The sequence below is a fragment of the Podospora pseudopauciseta genome, assembly GCF_035222475.1.
Source record: "Podospora pseudopauciseta strain CBS 411.78 chromosome 7 map unlocalized CBS411.78m_7, whole genome shotgun sequence".
Taxonomy (NCBI): Eukaryota; Fungi; Ascomycota; class Sordariomycetes; order Sordariales; family Podosporaceae; genus Podospora; species Podospora pseudopauciseta.
The window spans coordinates 665,275-679,819 of record NW_026946667.1 but is presented as its reverse complement, the minus strand read 5'-3'; the positions used below and the strand labels follow the sequence as shown (position 1 = coordinate 679,819).

The following is a 14,545-nucleotide window of genomic DNA, read 5'->3' as shown; positions in this document are numbered from 1 at the left end:
ATATATATATATATATATATATACAATTTTGCATTTGACTGTCGCTCTTCAAGTTTAAGAGATGGGACATTTCGATTCATGCTTGTTTCCCAATCTCACGCTTCCAGCCTCTCAAACCTAACCAAACACCTCTGCCCAGCCGGGCGACTACTAATCAACAAATCCGCCTGCTCCATCTCCCCCGCTCTCATCCTCTCATCCGGCAACGTCCTAAACCTGGTGTACACCTCCCTCAACAAACACTTCATCTCCGCCAGCGCAAGATGCTTCCCAATACACCCCCTCCCCCCCATCCCAAAAGCCATGAACCCCCTCTTCATCCCCCTATCCCTCTCCTCAAACTCCGCTTGTGTCTCCCCCTCGGATTCTAGCCACCGTTCCGGCCAGAAGCGGTCCGGTTCGGGGAAAGTCCCGCCCTTTTCTGGACCTAATCGTTGGACGCTGAGGGGTTGACAGCTGACGATTGTGCCGGGGGGTATTTTGTAACTGTCAATGATGGTGGTTCTGCCTGGTGGTGCATATCTTGGCAGACTCATGGGAATGGCGGGAAACATCCTCAATCCTTCCATCACCACCGCGTCGAGGTAGGGGAGTTGGTCAAACGGGGTGTCAGGGGAGGCGGAGCGGAGTTCCGCTTGGAGGGTCTGTTGATAGATGAGAGAAGAAGGTCGGGATAGTTCCCAGATTAGAAAACAGAGCGCGTCGCCAGTGGTGTCGATTCCTGCCGCCATGTGGTCTAGGGATTCGGCCGCGATGTCGATCTGTCCGAGGGGGGACTGGGAGTGGAGGCGATGGAGGAGGGTGAAAGGGGAGGCATGGGGTTGGGCGGCGGTGTTGAGGACGAAGGAGTCGGCTAGGGGGGTTTCACGGGGTTTGAGAGAGAGGATGCTGACCATGAAGGTGTTGAGGAGGCGGTGGAGGAGGGGGGAGTAATGGCTCAGGAGCCGGTTTTGGAGGGAGCTGTCAAAGGTGACTTCGAGCATGATTTCCGAGTCTTTGGGGTCGGTGAGGGAGTTGGTTGAGTGTGGGTGGAAGAGGTGGAGGGTTACGCAGTCGAAGGCGTAGGCGTGGAGGACTTTTCTGTGTGTCAGTTTTTCACGTCTTGATAGCGGTTATATGTTGATCTGGCAGCACTCACGGACCTACAGAGTCAGTTAGCAGCATATCCTTTCACTCAAAAAAGGGAACTCGCGTATAAATCCACCCCCTCCTTTCCCCCCTGTCCACACAACTCCCCAAACGTCCTCGCCCGCTGCTTGATCCCCTCCATAACCCCCCCCTTCATAATATTACTATTCGCATACCGATCCGCCAGCAATCTCTTCCTCTTTGCATGCTCACTCTTCCCCAAGGTAGTGAACATTGTTCGCCGGTCATACACCTTGAACAAATCATACCATTCGGTCTTGTCGTAGCCGCTCCCATTGCTGCAGTAGATTTCTTTTGCGGCAGCAGCCGAAGCAAAAGCAACTTCGTTAGGGGCGATGCGGACTACGGGGCCGTAGCGGAGGTGGAGGGAGTGGATGTAGGTGGTTCGTGTGGCGGTGAACTCGTGGTATTTGAGAATGAGGGAGGTTAGGCGGGCGTAGAGGGGGCCTGGTAGGGGGTCTCTGGAAAGGAGGGGAGATAAGAGGTAGATGAGCAAGAGGGCGAGGGCGAGGAGGACGAGGAGAGGTGTCATATTGACAGAGACTACTTTGGAAACGGCGGCTAAGAGTGTGTGAGTAACGTATTCATGAAAAAATAGGAACGGGGAACTGAAATACGTATGATATGGCCCTCAAATCGGATAGAAACCCAAAATATTCCACCGCTGATGGACCACAGTGCAGATACTCATCCGGTCGGTCGGGAACCTGTGGCACTTTACAAAGTCCCGTCTCTAAAACTGCCTGTCACTGAGGTTCTTCACTCTTGGAGTTATGAAAGTGAGAATGAGCGTGTGTGGGGTGGATATCAAGTTCTTCAAACAATTAGATAAGAGCAAAGCTTATGTGATGCGAGGCGTCCCTTATCTAGGCCGTTTCTGTGTGATTCCCTGATAGGCAAGTTGGAGAAGTAGTAGAGGCTGCGGGGGTCCTGACATCGGATCGGGAGAGGTACCGGAGCCGAGCGCCGATGGTATCCGGGCCGGTGAGATGCGTTCAAGATATTGGTTTTTTAGCCATTAATCCAAGTGTTATACAAGGCATATCATGGGAGATCTATCTCAAGGCTGGACCTCCTGACACTACATTCCGTTTGGTTATGGGTCTTTGTCCTGCAACCTACCACCCCTCCATTCCAGTCCAAATAATAATCCAACCACTGACCCTAACCCTCATCCAAAGGCCGGCTGGTGTAGTGGTTATCACGTTTGTCTCACACACAAAAGGTGCCAGGTTCGATCCCTGGGTCGGTCAAAAGATAACAACTCCTGATTTCAGGAGTACCTTTCCATTTTACGTTTTTTTTCTTGCCTTTTCCCCTTCCCCCCCTCTCTTTTTCTTTCATCTTTCTCACCTCTCCCCCCTTCTTTTCTTCACCTAAAGCTCATCCCTCCTCACCCCAGGAATATTAATCCTCACCCCTGGTATCGTCGGAATCTTGCCCTTCCCCTTCCCCCATCCCCCACCACCAACAGTAACCTTCCTCTTCGTCCCTACCTTTCCCTGAATCCTAATCCCACTATCCCCCCCTCCTTCCTTCTTCCCACTATCCCCCCCTTTCTTCTCACCACCACCGGGAACCCAAGCCTCAACCCCCCCCTGCCAAATCCTCATCCCCCACCCCTGCACCTTCCCTAACGTCATCTCTTCCGTTTGAGGGTATGGATATGTTTTATCTTCAGCCACGAGACGCACAGCCCCCGCCGGGAACCTTGTCGTGTCAAGCAACCCCAACTGGGGCATGAGATCAGGAAATAGGTGAGGATCAACAAGAATGGAGACGAATTGCTGGTAGTAATCCTTTGCAAAACGGAGGTACTGGCTGCGGAGGTTGTCACGGGCGGAGGGGGTCGGGGCGAAGAGGTAGACCAGTGGTTTTTGGAGCTATACAAGGTTAGTAAGAGATGGGGGTAGAAGGGGGGGGTTGAAGGGAGGAGGGGAAAGGTCACCTCGAGAAGGCGGGGGTGGTTCCAGGGGGAGAGATCTGTTATTGTGAGGCGGGAGGATTCTTTGATACTATGAGAGCGTTAGTATATTATGGGAGTGGGTGGACATGTAAAATGGAAAGGTGGGGGGTACAATTTTTCAACCTCATCAACACCAGAGTTGGCTGTTGTAAGGTCAAGCTTTTCTGTCTCACCGTCGAGGGGTTTATACACCACCAGCACCCCGTCCAACTCCAAATCTACCCTTTCCTTCTCGAGAAGTTCATCAACCCCCACCACAGTTCCAAAGGTGAACTCGTTCTTGTACTTTTGGGCGAGGTCTTCGTATACACTGGTAACAAACTCCTGCGGTCGGGGAAGAAAGAGAATAAAGACTGTCTCATCTGAGGTTTTGAACTTGGCAAGGTCGTCTACTTGCGTGAGGAGCGTTGGCTGGAGACGGGTGGACCGAGACAGAAAGTTATTCAAGGATTTGGATAGCAAGGGACCGAGGTATTTAACTGGGGGTTTGTTTGCTTGGAGTAGGAAGATGGAGGGGAAGGTCATGGAGGGTTGGATTTCGCAGTGGGTTGGGTGTTCTGAGCAGTCGATGCTGAGTAGGGTTCGAGAGTGTTTATCGGCGAGGGCGGTGGCGGTTGTCCATTCTTCTTCGAGGGAGGCGCTCGAAGGTCTATAGGGGTGGTTAGATACTCAGATATCTATGGTGAGGAGTGGGGGGACGAACTCATCTGGCTGTTGTTATGGGCAGAGAATGCATTGGTCAGTTGAGACTGGTGTGATGAAAAAAAGGAAGGCTGGTAGTACCTTTACAACTAGATAGTTAGAAAGTACTGTGTTAGCTGAGGCGCAAGCAAGACAATGTGAAGCGGCATGCGTGACTTACAAGCAACCAGCACAGGTGTTTCAGTCTCGGATATGACCCTGTTCAACACGGCAGGGTTGACATGATCCCACCCCTTCACTCCCTGTGTCCCTAACAGCAGACCCAGAAGGGTCAATCTTAGAGTGTTCATCATCTACCCCCTCAGCTTGATCAGCTGGCCCGAGGTATGATGGGTGAGCAAGCGCTGGGCGTGAGCTCGAGTTTCAGAAGTGTAAGCGTATGGTTAGATACTGCGGGGATACCGGAGATAAGAGAGCCAGTCGTCCAATTACCCTCTCAGCTAGGGAGTATATACAATACTCACGGACAGCGAGATCATGAGCTGTACAAATGAAAGAACAAAGACGGACGAAGATTGTATGCAAGAGGCAAGTAAACAACATGCCGCCGTGAAGTTGCCCCATTGAGCTCGGACCCCACCCCCGTCAATCCAAAACTTGGTTCTCTGACCATTTACGACATTTCCAAGATTGTCAAATACAACCCTCTTCATTGCACCACTACACACCATCCATCGTAGTAGTATGATTCAAACCTTCTCGATTTGTAACACCCAAAAAGATCATGAACTCAAACATTTCCCAATCTAACGCCAAGCTAAAGAAGAAAAAAAAAGGCACATCCATCATATCCCTGTTATCCCATCCCTTTCTTCCAGGTATCCTCTCTTCTTTAAGCAACCGTTTTATACATCCCCCCGCCCAGATTCTTCCGCCATTCTCCCATTCATCAATTTAGGGTCTAAAGGTACTTTTTTGGCGAGCTCTTCCTCTTCTTATACATGTAAAATGCACCGGCCAACACCGCCTGGCTCAGAATAATCACCAAAATCAGCTTGGTGTGTCCAGTCCCGGCGTGCTCCTTGACATGCTCATGCAGCGCCTCATGCTTGTCACTGACGTGGTACTTGATGGCGTTCTCGCTCTCCCTCAACTTTCCGCTGAGCTCACTCCGAAGAGATCTCAATTCGCGCTCGACATCTCCCATACGATGCTCCAGAACGTCAAGCTTGTCCAGGCGGTGGAGGAAGTTCTTGACATCGTTGATCATGGATGAGAGCTCGGCATGGCGTTGCTCCCCGACACCGTGGTTCTGGCCAAGAGTGCGGAAGATGGAGGACAAATGGTGGTTGATGCTCTGGACACGGTTGTGCAGATCGGCAAACTGGGCTTGCTGAGTGGAAATGGTGGACGCATCTTGGTCGGGAATTACGTTGTCATAGGGATCCTCGATCTTGGCCTGACCTCCGCGGCCAAAGTTCATCTTCCTCTTGGGATCCTCCTGCTGTTGTTGCTGCTGGTAATGTTGGTCTTGCTGGTGGGTGTTCTCCTGATGGGATGCATAGCTGTCGTGGTGCTGGGTGTTGTCAGAACCGCCATAATGATGGCTGTCGTCGGTCAAAACAACAAGCTTGAACACCTCGAAGGAATCAGGCGTATCGGCGGAGGCGGCAGTGATACCGACGTTGTATCCGGGAGGAAGGCGGATCTTGTCGCTCTCGAGGCATGGGCGCCCGGCAACTTCGATGCTGAATTTCTGGTCGGTTTGCCGAATCTTGATCTGGGTGGGACGGCCGAGGTTCCGGTAACCAAAGCTGCACTGACCAAAAGCCAGGCTGTCTACGTTGTGCTGGGACCTATAGTCGGTGGTGCCGTCGTTGAGGAAGCCGCGAAGCATACCGCCAGACCCGCTGTGCTGGTCGATCACCAGAGCCAGACCATCGAACCTGCCGACTGTGTAAATGCTCTCGGTCCCGATCACATGGGCACCGTCCCTTGCCAGCCAGATGTTGAGGTTACCACCACCCCGCTCCGGACCGTTCGCACGAAACTCGACATCGGCGATCCAGTTCTGCTGGTTGAGCTGATTTGAAGACCAGACAGCACCGCGTTGGTTACCAGGGGCTACTGGCGTAAGGATGATTTTGTTGGAGAGCAATTCCGGAAGACCAGGTCGGCCTTGCATTCCATAGTTTGGGATCTGGTGCTGCCCCTCGGGAGCTATTCTGAAGACGGAGAAACACGACCACGTCAGAACCTGCACAACACAAGAATCCAACCCGCCCACAAAAGAACACACCTGGGGCCATAACCAAAACTGAGGTCATTGACAAGATACTGCGCATGCGCCTGGGCCAAAGCCGCAGCGAGCACGGCGAAGCTCGATGGCGAGCGCATCCTGGATCGATATGGCTGGCTTATCTGCTCGGTCGCAAGATGGGGTCGACGACAAGAGGATTGAAGGTCTCACGTAGTGTGTTCAAGTAAAGTAAGTACCACCAACGAGAAAGGTGCCGGCTGATTTCAACAGTGGTCACCAGTTAAAAGGACACTTTGGCTCTACAGCGGACAGGCGGGTGGTCGGGTCGGTCAGTGTGGAGAAATACAAAAAGGACGGCCAGGGTCGGATCGGTGGGAAGCTTAAACAGAACGTGGTAATTGTAATGGATGTAAACAGAAAATATTTAGACAGAAGAGTGGACTAGATAGGAGAGAAGTCCGAGGTCTAGTCTATATCTGTAGAAATTGTTGGAACGACTCTAGAAATATCAAGAATAGAAATCTGTCTCCGGTGTTGGAGGTTCTGACACTGAGGCTGCCCCGAATCGAAAAGACCAGCTGTTCCCCTGCAGCAGCCGGAACCTGATGCTCCAAAAGTTCAAGACTGGATACAGGGGTCCTTGCTAGATTCCGCAGTTTGTTCCTGCGGGGAATTCGTGGCTTGTTTCCATCACTTCAAACGGTGGCGCCGCATTCTTAAACCGTTTGAATGCAGGAGAGATGTGGCTGGTGCATAAACCCACATTTGTGCAGGTTGCCGGCCCCACCAGAGCTGTTGCCGTCACCTTGTCAACATTTTTGGCCAAGTCCACAATTGTGATTGACGCCCTGGAATTGAGAGAGAAAGAGAGAGAGAGAGAGACAGAGAGAGAGAGTCGCTCCGATATGTCGCCATGGGAGAGATCTATCCTACTCTTGCGCAATGCGCCGTAGTGGCTGCCGCATTCAAGATCTTGTTGTTCCCAGCATAGTGAGCTTCCTGTCACAACGTTAGCCCCTCAACGCGCATCGGTAACTGACGTGATGTTTCTTTAGCAAATCGACTGATTTCGAAGTCCACCGAAACTGGCTCGCCATCACCAACAGCCTGCCATTATGGGAGTGGTACTACGAAAAGACGTCCGAATGGACGCTCGACTACCCTCCGTTCTTTGCATACTTTGAATGGATCATGTCACAGGTCGCGAAGCTGGCCGACCCGGCCATGCTGAGGGTGCGCAATCTCGAATACGCTAGCTGGGAGACGGTATACTTTCAGAGGCTCACTGTGATTATCACGGAACTTCTTTTGGTCTACGCTCTCCAATTGTAAGAAATACCTGTTGCGTGTTGCGTTTATCAAGGCGCGCAAACTGACTGTGGTTAGATTTGTGGACTCAAGCCATGGCACATCGAAGCGCGCGGCCCAGGCGGCTGCCTTTTCTATCCTGTTGTCACCAGGTCTCCTTATTATCGATCACATTCACTTCCAGTACAACGGGTGCATGTACGGCATCCTCATTTGGTCCCTGATTTTGGCTAGGAAGAAGTCGACCTTACTGTGGAGCGGCCTGTTGTTTGCGGCGCTGCTGTGCATGAAGCACATCTACCTCTACCTCGCGCCGGCATACTTTGTCTTCCTGCTCAGAGCCTACTGCCTTTCTCCGAAGTCGATATTCCGGATTCAGTTTCTCAACTGCGTGAAGCTGGGCGGAGGAATTGCGGCCATCTTTGGGGTGGCGTTTGGTCCGTTCGCTCTCAAGGGGCAGATCCCCCAGATCTTGAGCCGGCTGTTCCCCTTTTCTCGGGGTCTATGCCATGCTTACTGGGCGCCAAACGTGTGGGCCATCTATTCGTTTGTGGACCGAGTCTTGATCGTCCTCGCGCCCAGAATTGGTTTGTCGGTCAAGAGCGGCGCGCTCCAAAGCGTCACCCGTGGCTTGGTCGGAGATACTGCGTTTGCCGTCCTTCCTGACATCACGCCACAGGTGTGCTTCGCCTCGACTTTGATCTTCCAGGTCATTCCTCTTGTGAGGCTGTTTGGTCAACCCTCGTGGGATACCTTTATTGGAGCTGTCACGCTGTGCGGTTATGCTTCCTTCCTGTTCGGATGGCACGTCCACGAGAAAGCCATCCTCCTGGTCATCATACCATTCAGCCTCATTGCTCTCAGGGACAGACGCTATCTTGGTGCCTTCCGGCCACTGGCTGTTGCGGGACATGTTTCACTGTTCCCGCTCTTGTTCACACCGGCCGAGTTCCCGATCAAGACCGCATACACCATTTTCTGGTTGATCCTGTTCCTGATGGCATTCGACCGTCTCGCGCCTGCATCGCCCCGGCCGAGGTTCTTTTTGTTTGACCGCTTCAGCACGCTCTACATCACAGTGAGCATCCCGCTCATCCTGTACTGCTCGCTGCTGCACGGGATCATTTTCGGCAGAAGTTACGAGTTTCTCCCTCTCATGTTCACCAGTTCGTACTCGGCTATAGGAGTTGTCGGAAGCTGGGTGGGCTTTTTGGTGGTTTACTTCACCTCATAGATAGAGATACATACATTTACGCGCAATTCCAATTTCAGCACATCCTTACATCCGACAACAAAATGAAGTTGAAACCCCTGTGATGAATAAGCGGATCTGTAGCGGCTTATCAGTTTATCGGTAGCCGACGATTCGCCGACGTGAGGCTGACACCCTGCTCAGTGTGGAGAAACGGGCTGGGACAAGCCGGGGTGGTGGTGGTGGGACGCGGCAGGCATTGTTGGATACTGAATCTCAGTTGAAGAGGAGAGAGAGAGGGCACGAGAATCTCATCACCTGCAGATGGGGTACAGCCAGTGGAGGAGGAGGCAAACAGGAAGCATCAGTTGGACACACGCTGCACCCGCGCAGCCGTCCCCCGGAGTCTTTTCCGATGCCACTCACCAGAGAAGAAGGAGAAGTCATAGAAATGATCTGCCTGTAGATTGACTTACACACGGCGATTGCCGCGAGCAACACGCCGCAGAAGATGTCACAAAGTACCGGTACAAGCATTTGCACGGTGCAGACCATGTACGCCACCTCTGCATATTCTGGGGGGAAACAATATGCTGAATGCATCAACGATTCCTCTCAGATGCGACGAGGGCCGATGCAGCAGGTGTAATGCTGGGCTGATTGCGCTGACATGGCTGAGTGGACGTGTCGAGAGCGGAGGTACTGGTACTTGCCAAAAACAGCGAGCACATGCACATACAATGTTTAACGTCCAAATTCCGATTCAGGGGCAACATCTCCCAACATCAACACGGGATTGAAAGAAATACAACATTGATGCTTTTCCCTCTGTTTCTGGGGTGGCAAAATGGTGCAGAACACAGTGTGTTATCCCATAGCAGTGCCGGGGGACTGGAGGGGGAGGTACTGGCGGAGCCCAACGGTCGACGCGGGCGGTGGTCTACCGGGGGGCCTCGAGAGCTGGCTCGGCTCTGGCGTGGAAGAAGAGCGGACCCCTACCCTTGGAAAACAAATTTTGGCGAGCAGTCTACTGGACATAAATAATTGATGCCCTGTCGGATTCGGATGTTCCAGAGCTCACTCGAGAGCCCTCGTCGCGGCGAGCATGGCGAGTACAAGAACGTGGGCAAAGCTTGCATGGTCGGGCGGGTTGTCGGGAGGATAGGGTTCCTGGGGGGTCGAGGTGTGGACGAGGAGGAGCCCTTTTTGGGGGTCGGAGCTGGAGCCATGGGATGCCGTCCCTGCTTGGCGGGTCCGGGAGACCAGCACCACGCTGGACCTATCACCTGCGCGCCCTCCTCCCCTTGTTGAACTTTTTCCTCTATCCTCCAACTTCCCACTCTCCCACCCACCCACCGCCCTCCAGCTTTTTCCCGAATCCACGGCTTGCGAACTCTTGCCTGCAGCGCCAGCAACAACCGCCGCGCCGCGCCTCGCTCAAACATCAAGAGATATCTCCCAGGGACAGCTCGAGAAGAGCATCCTTTTGATCCGTCACAATCCCGTCCGCCTTGCTTGCATGTACGTTCGGCGAGCTCCTCTCCTCTGGGCACCCGCACACAACACCCGCACCGCCCGCGAACCCTGACCTCTCCACCCAACCCGCCACGGATCGCGACCCCAGACCGCACAACACCGCCTCCTCTTCTTCAACATCTCAACGCGTCCCCATCATCTACCTCACCGCGTCTTCACCCTGACTTCTCTGACCGTCACAACTTCCAAATCCACGAGGCTGAACCCCAGCCTTGCAGCCGATATTTTTTTGTTTGAGGCTTACATAGCGCGGCACCTCTCCCCCTTGCCGCCGCCGGCATGGTAGGCCGCAGCTTTTCGCCCGCCGTGGTCCCCATGTCACCACTAACCACTGTGAATGTTCAGGTGCAATTCAAGCGCAAGCCGGTGCAGTTTCTGCCCGTGCCTGATATTGATGATGAGCAGCAGGAGGTGTGTCTACTACCACCCCCACCCCCTCCCCCCTTTCTCCTGAATTCACCCCCTGGTCAATTGAATTGGTTTCTAACTTTTTCTTGCTACTAGGTATGGCACATCCCTCAGACCGGCGAGGTCTTTACCACCTATGAAGACTATCTGAACCGGTATGTCAACCACGTCCACTGCTTGTCTCTGACTCCTCTGACTTTCAAAATGCTAACATTGTGTTTCAGGATGGACTTTTATAAGCAAGTATGGCACCCCCCCTTTTCCACTCTCGAGTAGCTCTGTCTGCGTGACTAGTTATACTCACACTCTTGCAGAAACGCTTCATCTGTACTATAACCGGTCACTCTGGGTTGAGTTTCTTTGATGCGCTCGAGAGCGAGGTAGGCTTGGTCCGGCTTCTTCCTCCTTCATCCCGGCAAAATACTAACGAGGGTTCTTGCCCTGCCTAGCTCGCTAATGCCGCTGAGGTCGATGATATCTTCCCCGAAGCTCTCAAGGGCCCCGTTCTCCGACGCGTCCAATTTTCGACAGTTTCTCGGATCGATACGCTCGTCGATCAGATATACGACGAGTTCAAAAACGACTATTATCCCGGCGAGGCCGTGTTGGTGGAAGTTATAGGCCACACCGAGAAGCTCGCTGGTATTGTCAGGGACAAGACCCGTTTTGGTGGCAAAATGCTTCCCGACGGGACATTGTCAAAACCCTTTGCGACCTACTTTGTCAGTCTGACCATGTCGCCTGCCGAGGAGGCGGTCGTCGACGATGCGCATATATTTCGGGATCGCAAAATCTTCACAAAGCAGGTACTGCGCCAGTACATCAAGAAGACAGTCACGAGAGAAGCTTGGAATGGGGCACCTTGGCTGGTCAAGGACGAGGTCGCCGAGAAATACCACATCGACACGCGCGTACCGGCCCACCTGCGCTTCGACACCAAGCTCCAGGAGCGCAAGCAGCTCCAGGCGCAGAAAAGAATGTCGAATCATGACTCGAGCTTGCTGTCGGGATCGATTAGCCCTACCGGTCCCGTTCGATTGCCCGAGCTGAAGCCGGCGCCCAAAAGTCACAAATCCAAAGCTCAGCAGGCTGCCCAGGCAGAGCGTGCTCTTCTTAGGGCCAAGCAGCAGGCGATGCAAGCCAACGGCAACACGCACGAGCCTGGCCAGTTTATGCATTTGCCACTTCCTGGGAATCCGTTCCAGTTTCCGATATCCTTCCGCGGTCAGATTCCACCACCAATGGTACCGCAAACGCCCGAGCCGCCACCGCCCCCACCTCCACCAAAGTATCCCATCGAGGACCTGCAGCTGAACCTCAGGGGCCATGTGAGGCCACAACTAAAGTTTATGTGCAAAGACGCGCCCGTCGAAGTGGATGCCGAGTCCAAATCTCCCTTCAGCGAGAAGATTCTCATGAAGAGTGTTGGCCCGTTGTTGGAGACTTGGGACACTCTGAACGTGTACTGCGAAATTTTCAAGCTCGACTCCTTCACATTTGATGACTATGTGGAAGCCATGCTTGTTGCCTCGGAAGAGGTGCCAGTCGAGCTTTTCACAGAGATTCACTGCTCCGTCCTCAAGATCTTGGTGAGCTCTGAGGCGGAGGGTGGCAAAGTCCAGATCCAGCTCCCAGAGCTCGAAGAGGAGGAAGAAGAAGAGGAGCCGGAAGAGAGTGCGGCACCGACTCCGGAACCAGAGCCCCAGCCATCCGGGCGGGCCACCAGAAGCAGCATGGCCAAGTTGGAGGCGGAGCGGCTTGCGGCAGAACTCGCGGCGGCAGAGCAAGAGGAGGCGGAGATGGAAGATGCGCCGGGGCACCGTGCCGAAGAGGTGCTTCAGGGCTTTGACTGGATCGAGCAGCTGAGGAAACGCAGCTTCAAGGATGGCGGCTGGGAGCTCATCATGGTGGGGCTTTTGCACCAGCTGTCTAAGAGCGAGCGGCTCAAAGCTAGCTGTGAAGAGCTCTTGGAGCAGTTGGTTCCAGTCGACATCGAGCCCAGCCGGGAGACGGTTCGGCGGAAATATGCCACACTTGATGTCAACTATCGGGTGCAGGCGCTGCAGATTATTTGCATGCTGACTGCTGAGACGAGGGCCATCCGTGGGTACATGGAGGACTGCAGCGAGACCATGACTGCCTACCGGAAGGAAAAGATTGAGTGGCAGAGGAAGAGGAAACAACTGTGAGTGGTCCGGAGATGTCTGACATGGAGACTGGATCACTAACATCTTTGCAGAATCGAGGAGTTGAAGAGCCTGAATGATCAGCGCAAGATCCTCCTTCCAGATAACCTCCCGCCAAGCCCACCTCTGGAGCCTACCAAGGTCGCCATCACAAATGGAGACGTCAAGATGACTGATGTTGATGACCTCCAAGCTAACCACACATCTGACGAGATTCCAGACTCTGAAGAGGATGGCCGGAAGCTCCGGCGGGGGCACGACCGTGCCGTTGAGCGCAAGCGCAAAGCCGAAAAGGAAGCCGAGCGCAAGGAAAAGGCCGAGGCCGCTGCCAAGGTCCCTAAGCAGTCCAAACAGTTCACCAAGGTCCTCAGAGACATTCAAAAGAAGGAGGACGACATTGCCGAGTGCGAAAAGGAGATTGCCATCATCGACAATGACCTCCGAGAAGCCGACTGTCCCAGAACCAGAGTCCTGGGCAAGGACAGGTTTTGGAACCGATACTACTGGTTCGAGAGAAACGGCATGCCGTATGGTGGTCTGCCAGACAGCTCGACAGCCGAGGCGGAGTACGCCAACGGTTGCATTTGGGTGCAGGGGCCGGATGAGCTGGAGAGGGAGGGTTACATCGACACGAAGGAGGAGTATCAGGAGGAGTACAAGGCCAAGTTTGAGATGACGGTCCCAGAGCGGAAGAAGCTCGAAGAAGGCAAGACCAGCGTCTTCAACGCCCATCAGTGGGGCTACTACGACCGGGAGGAGGACGTCGACAAGCTTCTCACCTGGCTCGACCCCCGCGGCGTCAACGAGCTGAAGCTCCGCAAGGAACTGGTCAACTACCGCGACAAGATTGCGAAAAACATGGTCAACAGGAGGAAATACCTCGGCATCGACGACACCCCCGCCGCTCCCGCCGCCCCAACAGAGGAGTCTGTCACCAATGGCGCCACAGAAAAGAAAGAAGAGGAGACCGCCTCTGTCAAGGAGGTGTCTCCGGAACCTCACAAGGGAAAGAGGAGCACACGGGTCAGGCACTCGGTTCCTGCCGCGCCGGTTGAGGAGGAGGAGGAGGAGGAGGAGGAGGAGGAGGAGGAGAAGCCAAAGTATAGGTGTCTGAACTGGACGAACACGACGGCGATGGAAGAGATTGGGCACTTGCACAGTCTTGAGCCGCCGCCGGCGAGGTCGAGGAAGCCGACCAAGAAGAAGGAGGCTGCTGCTGCTGCTGCGGTGGTGGCTGAGGTGGTGTCTGAGCCGGTTGCTAATGCTACGAGGGGGAAGAAGGGGGGGAGGCAGAGTATGAAGTGATTTTTTCTCTAGTCTGAGAGGGGGTTGTTGAAGAAGAAAAAAAGTTGTTCATTATCCTGTTCTCTCTCTGTCTTGAGTTTTTGAGTTTACAGCGGATGGCATGGGCTTTGTTTGTGCGTGTGAGGTTTAGATGTTTGATTGGGGGAAGGGGGGCATACTTTGCATGTCGATGGTGGATTGGCGGCGTTGATTTTAGATTTTTTGGTTTGTTTTGCTTGTTTTTTATGTTGAGCTAGGTGGTTGGCGCATCATCAAAAAGGTTTTTTTCTGGGGGAAATCAAGGGAGGAAAAGGCAAAGGAGGAGGTTGGGGATGGGGATGGGGAGGAGGAGGAGGAGGAGGAGGATGAGGAGGATAAGGAGGAGGAGGAGGATGAGGAGGAGGAGGAGGAGCGTTGTGTGTATGTGTTTTGTAACAGGGTTAGGGGTGTAGTAAGCGGGATGGGATGGGATGGGCGGGTTAATAAATAGATGGAATACATTATACATACAGCCCGTACATACATATTTACATATATTTCCGAGGGAGTTCTCACTGTGTGTAGGTTTGTTGTCCGTGTAGAAACTTATCAATCTGTCAAAAAGAACATCTTGA

General features: G+C 53.5%; 5 protein-coding genes and 1 non-coding gene across 6 annotated transcripts; 2 read left to right on the top strand and 4 right to left on the bottom strand.

The window, feature by feature from the left end:
* Positions 1–95: 95 nt before the first annotated feature.
* QC763_705370 (uncharacterized protein) lies at positions 96–1,681 on the bottom strand (the record flags this gene model as incomplete). Its single annotated transcript, XM_062915537.1, has 2 exons — positions 96–1,080; positions 1,206–1,681. The coding sequence occupies 2 exons, from the start codon at positions 1,679–1,681 to the stop codon at positions 96–98; spliced, it is 1,461 nt and encodes a 486-aa protein (XP_062761505.1).
* Positions 1,682–2,329: 648 nt separating this feature from the next.
* QC763_0104080 lies at positions 2,330–2,402 on the bottom strand. Its single transcript has one exon. It is a non-coding gene; the product is annotated as a tRNA-Val (tRNA).
* A 123-nt stretch (positions 2,403–2,525) lies between these two features.
* Positions 2,526–4,040, bottom strand: QC763_705365 (uncharacterized protein; the record flags this gene model as incomplete). Its single annotated transcript, XM_062915536.1, has 4 exons — positions 2,526–3,032; positions 3,098–3,164; positions 3,228–3,764; positions 4,027–4,040. 4 exons carry the CDS (start codon positions 4,038–4,040, stop codon positions 2,526–2,528), a joined length of 1,125 nt encoding a protein of 374 aa, XP_062761504.1.
* A 678-nt stretch (positions 4,041–4,718) lies between these two features.
* Positions 4,719–6,733, bottom strand: QC763_705360 (uncharacterized protein; the record flags this gene model as incomplete). Its single annotated transcript, XM_062915535.1, has 2 exons — positions 6,057–6,733; positions 4,719–5,982 (listed from the first exon to the last, which is right to left on the bottom strand). The coding sequence occupies exons 1-2, from the start codon at positions 6,152–6,154 to the stop codon at positions 4,719–4,721; spliced, it is 1,362 nt and encodes a 453-aa protein (XP_062761503.1). The 5' UTR covers positions 6,155–6,733.
* Positions 6,734–6,793: 60 nt separating this feature from the next.
* ALG8 (glycosyl transferase) lies at positions 6,794–8,597 on the top strand. Its single transcript, XM_062915534.1, has 3 exons — positions 6,794–7,007; positions 7,073–7,345; positions 7,404–8,597. The coding sequence occupies exons 1-3, from the start codon at positions 6,931–6,933 to the stop codon at positions 8,557–8,559; spliced, it is 1,506 nt and encodes a 501-aa protein (XP_062761502.1). The 5' UTR covers positions 6,794–6,930; the 3' UTR covers positions 8,560–8,597.
* Positions 8,598–9,806: 1,209 nt separating this feature from the next.
* QC763_705340 (uncharacterized protein) lies at positions 9,807–14,256 on the top strand. The gene is given in 8 exon segments (XM_062915533.1): positions 9,807–10,335; positions 10,399–10,464; positions 10,558–10,616; positions 10,686–10,704; positions 10,776–10,841; positions 10,911–12,646; positions 12,701–14,029; positions 14,038–14,256. Coding segments are annotated over 7 exon segments (3,201 nt in total). The 5' UTR covers positions 9,807–10,332; the 3' UTR covers positions 13,953–14,029; positions 14,038–14,256.
* Positions 14,257–14,545: the final 289 nt, after the last annotated feature.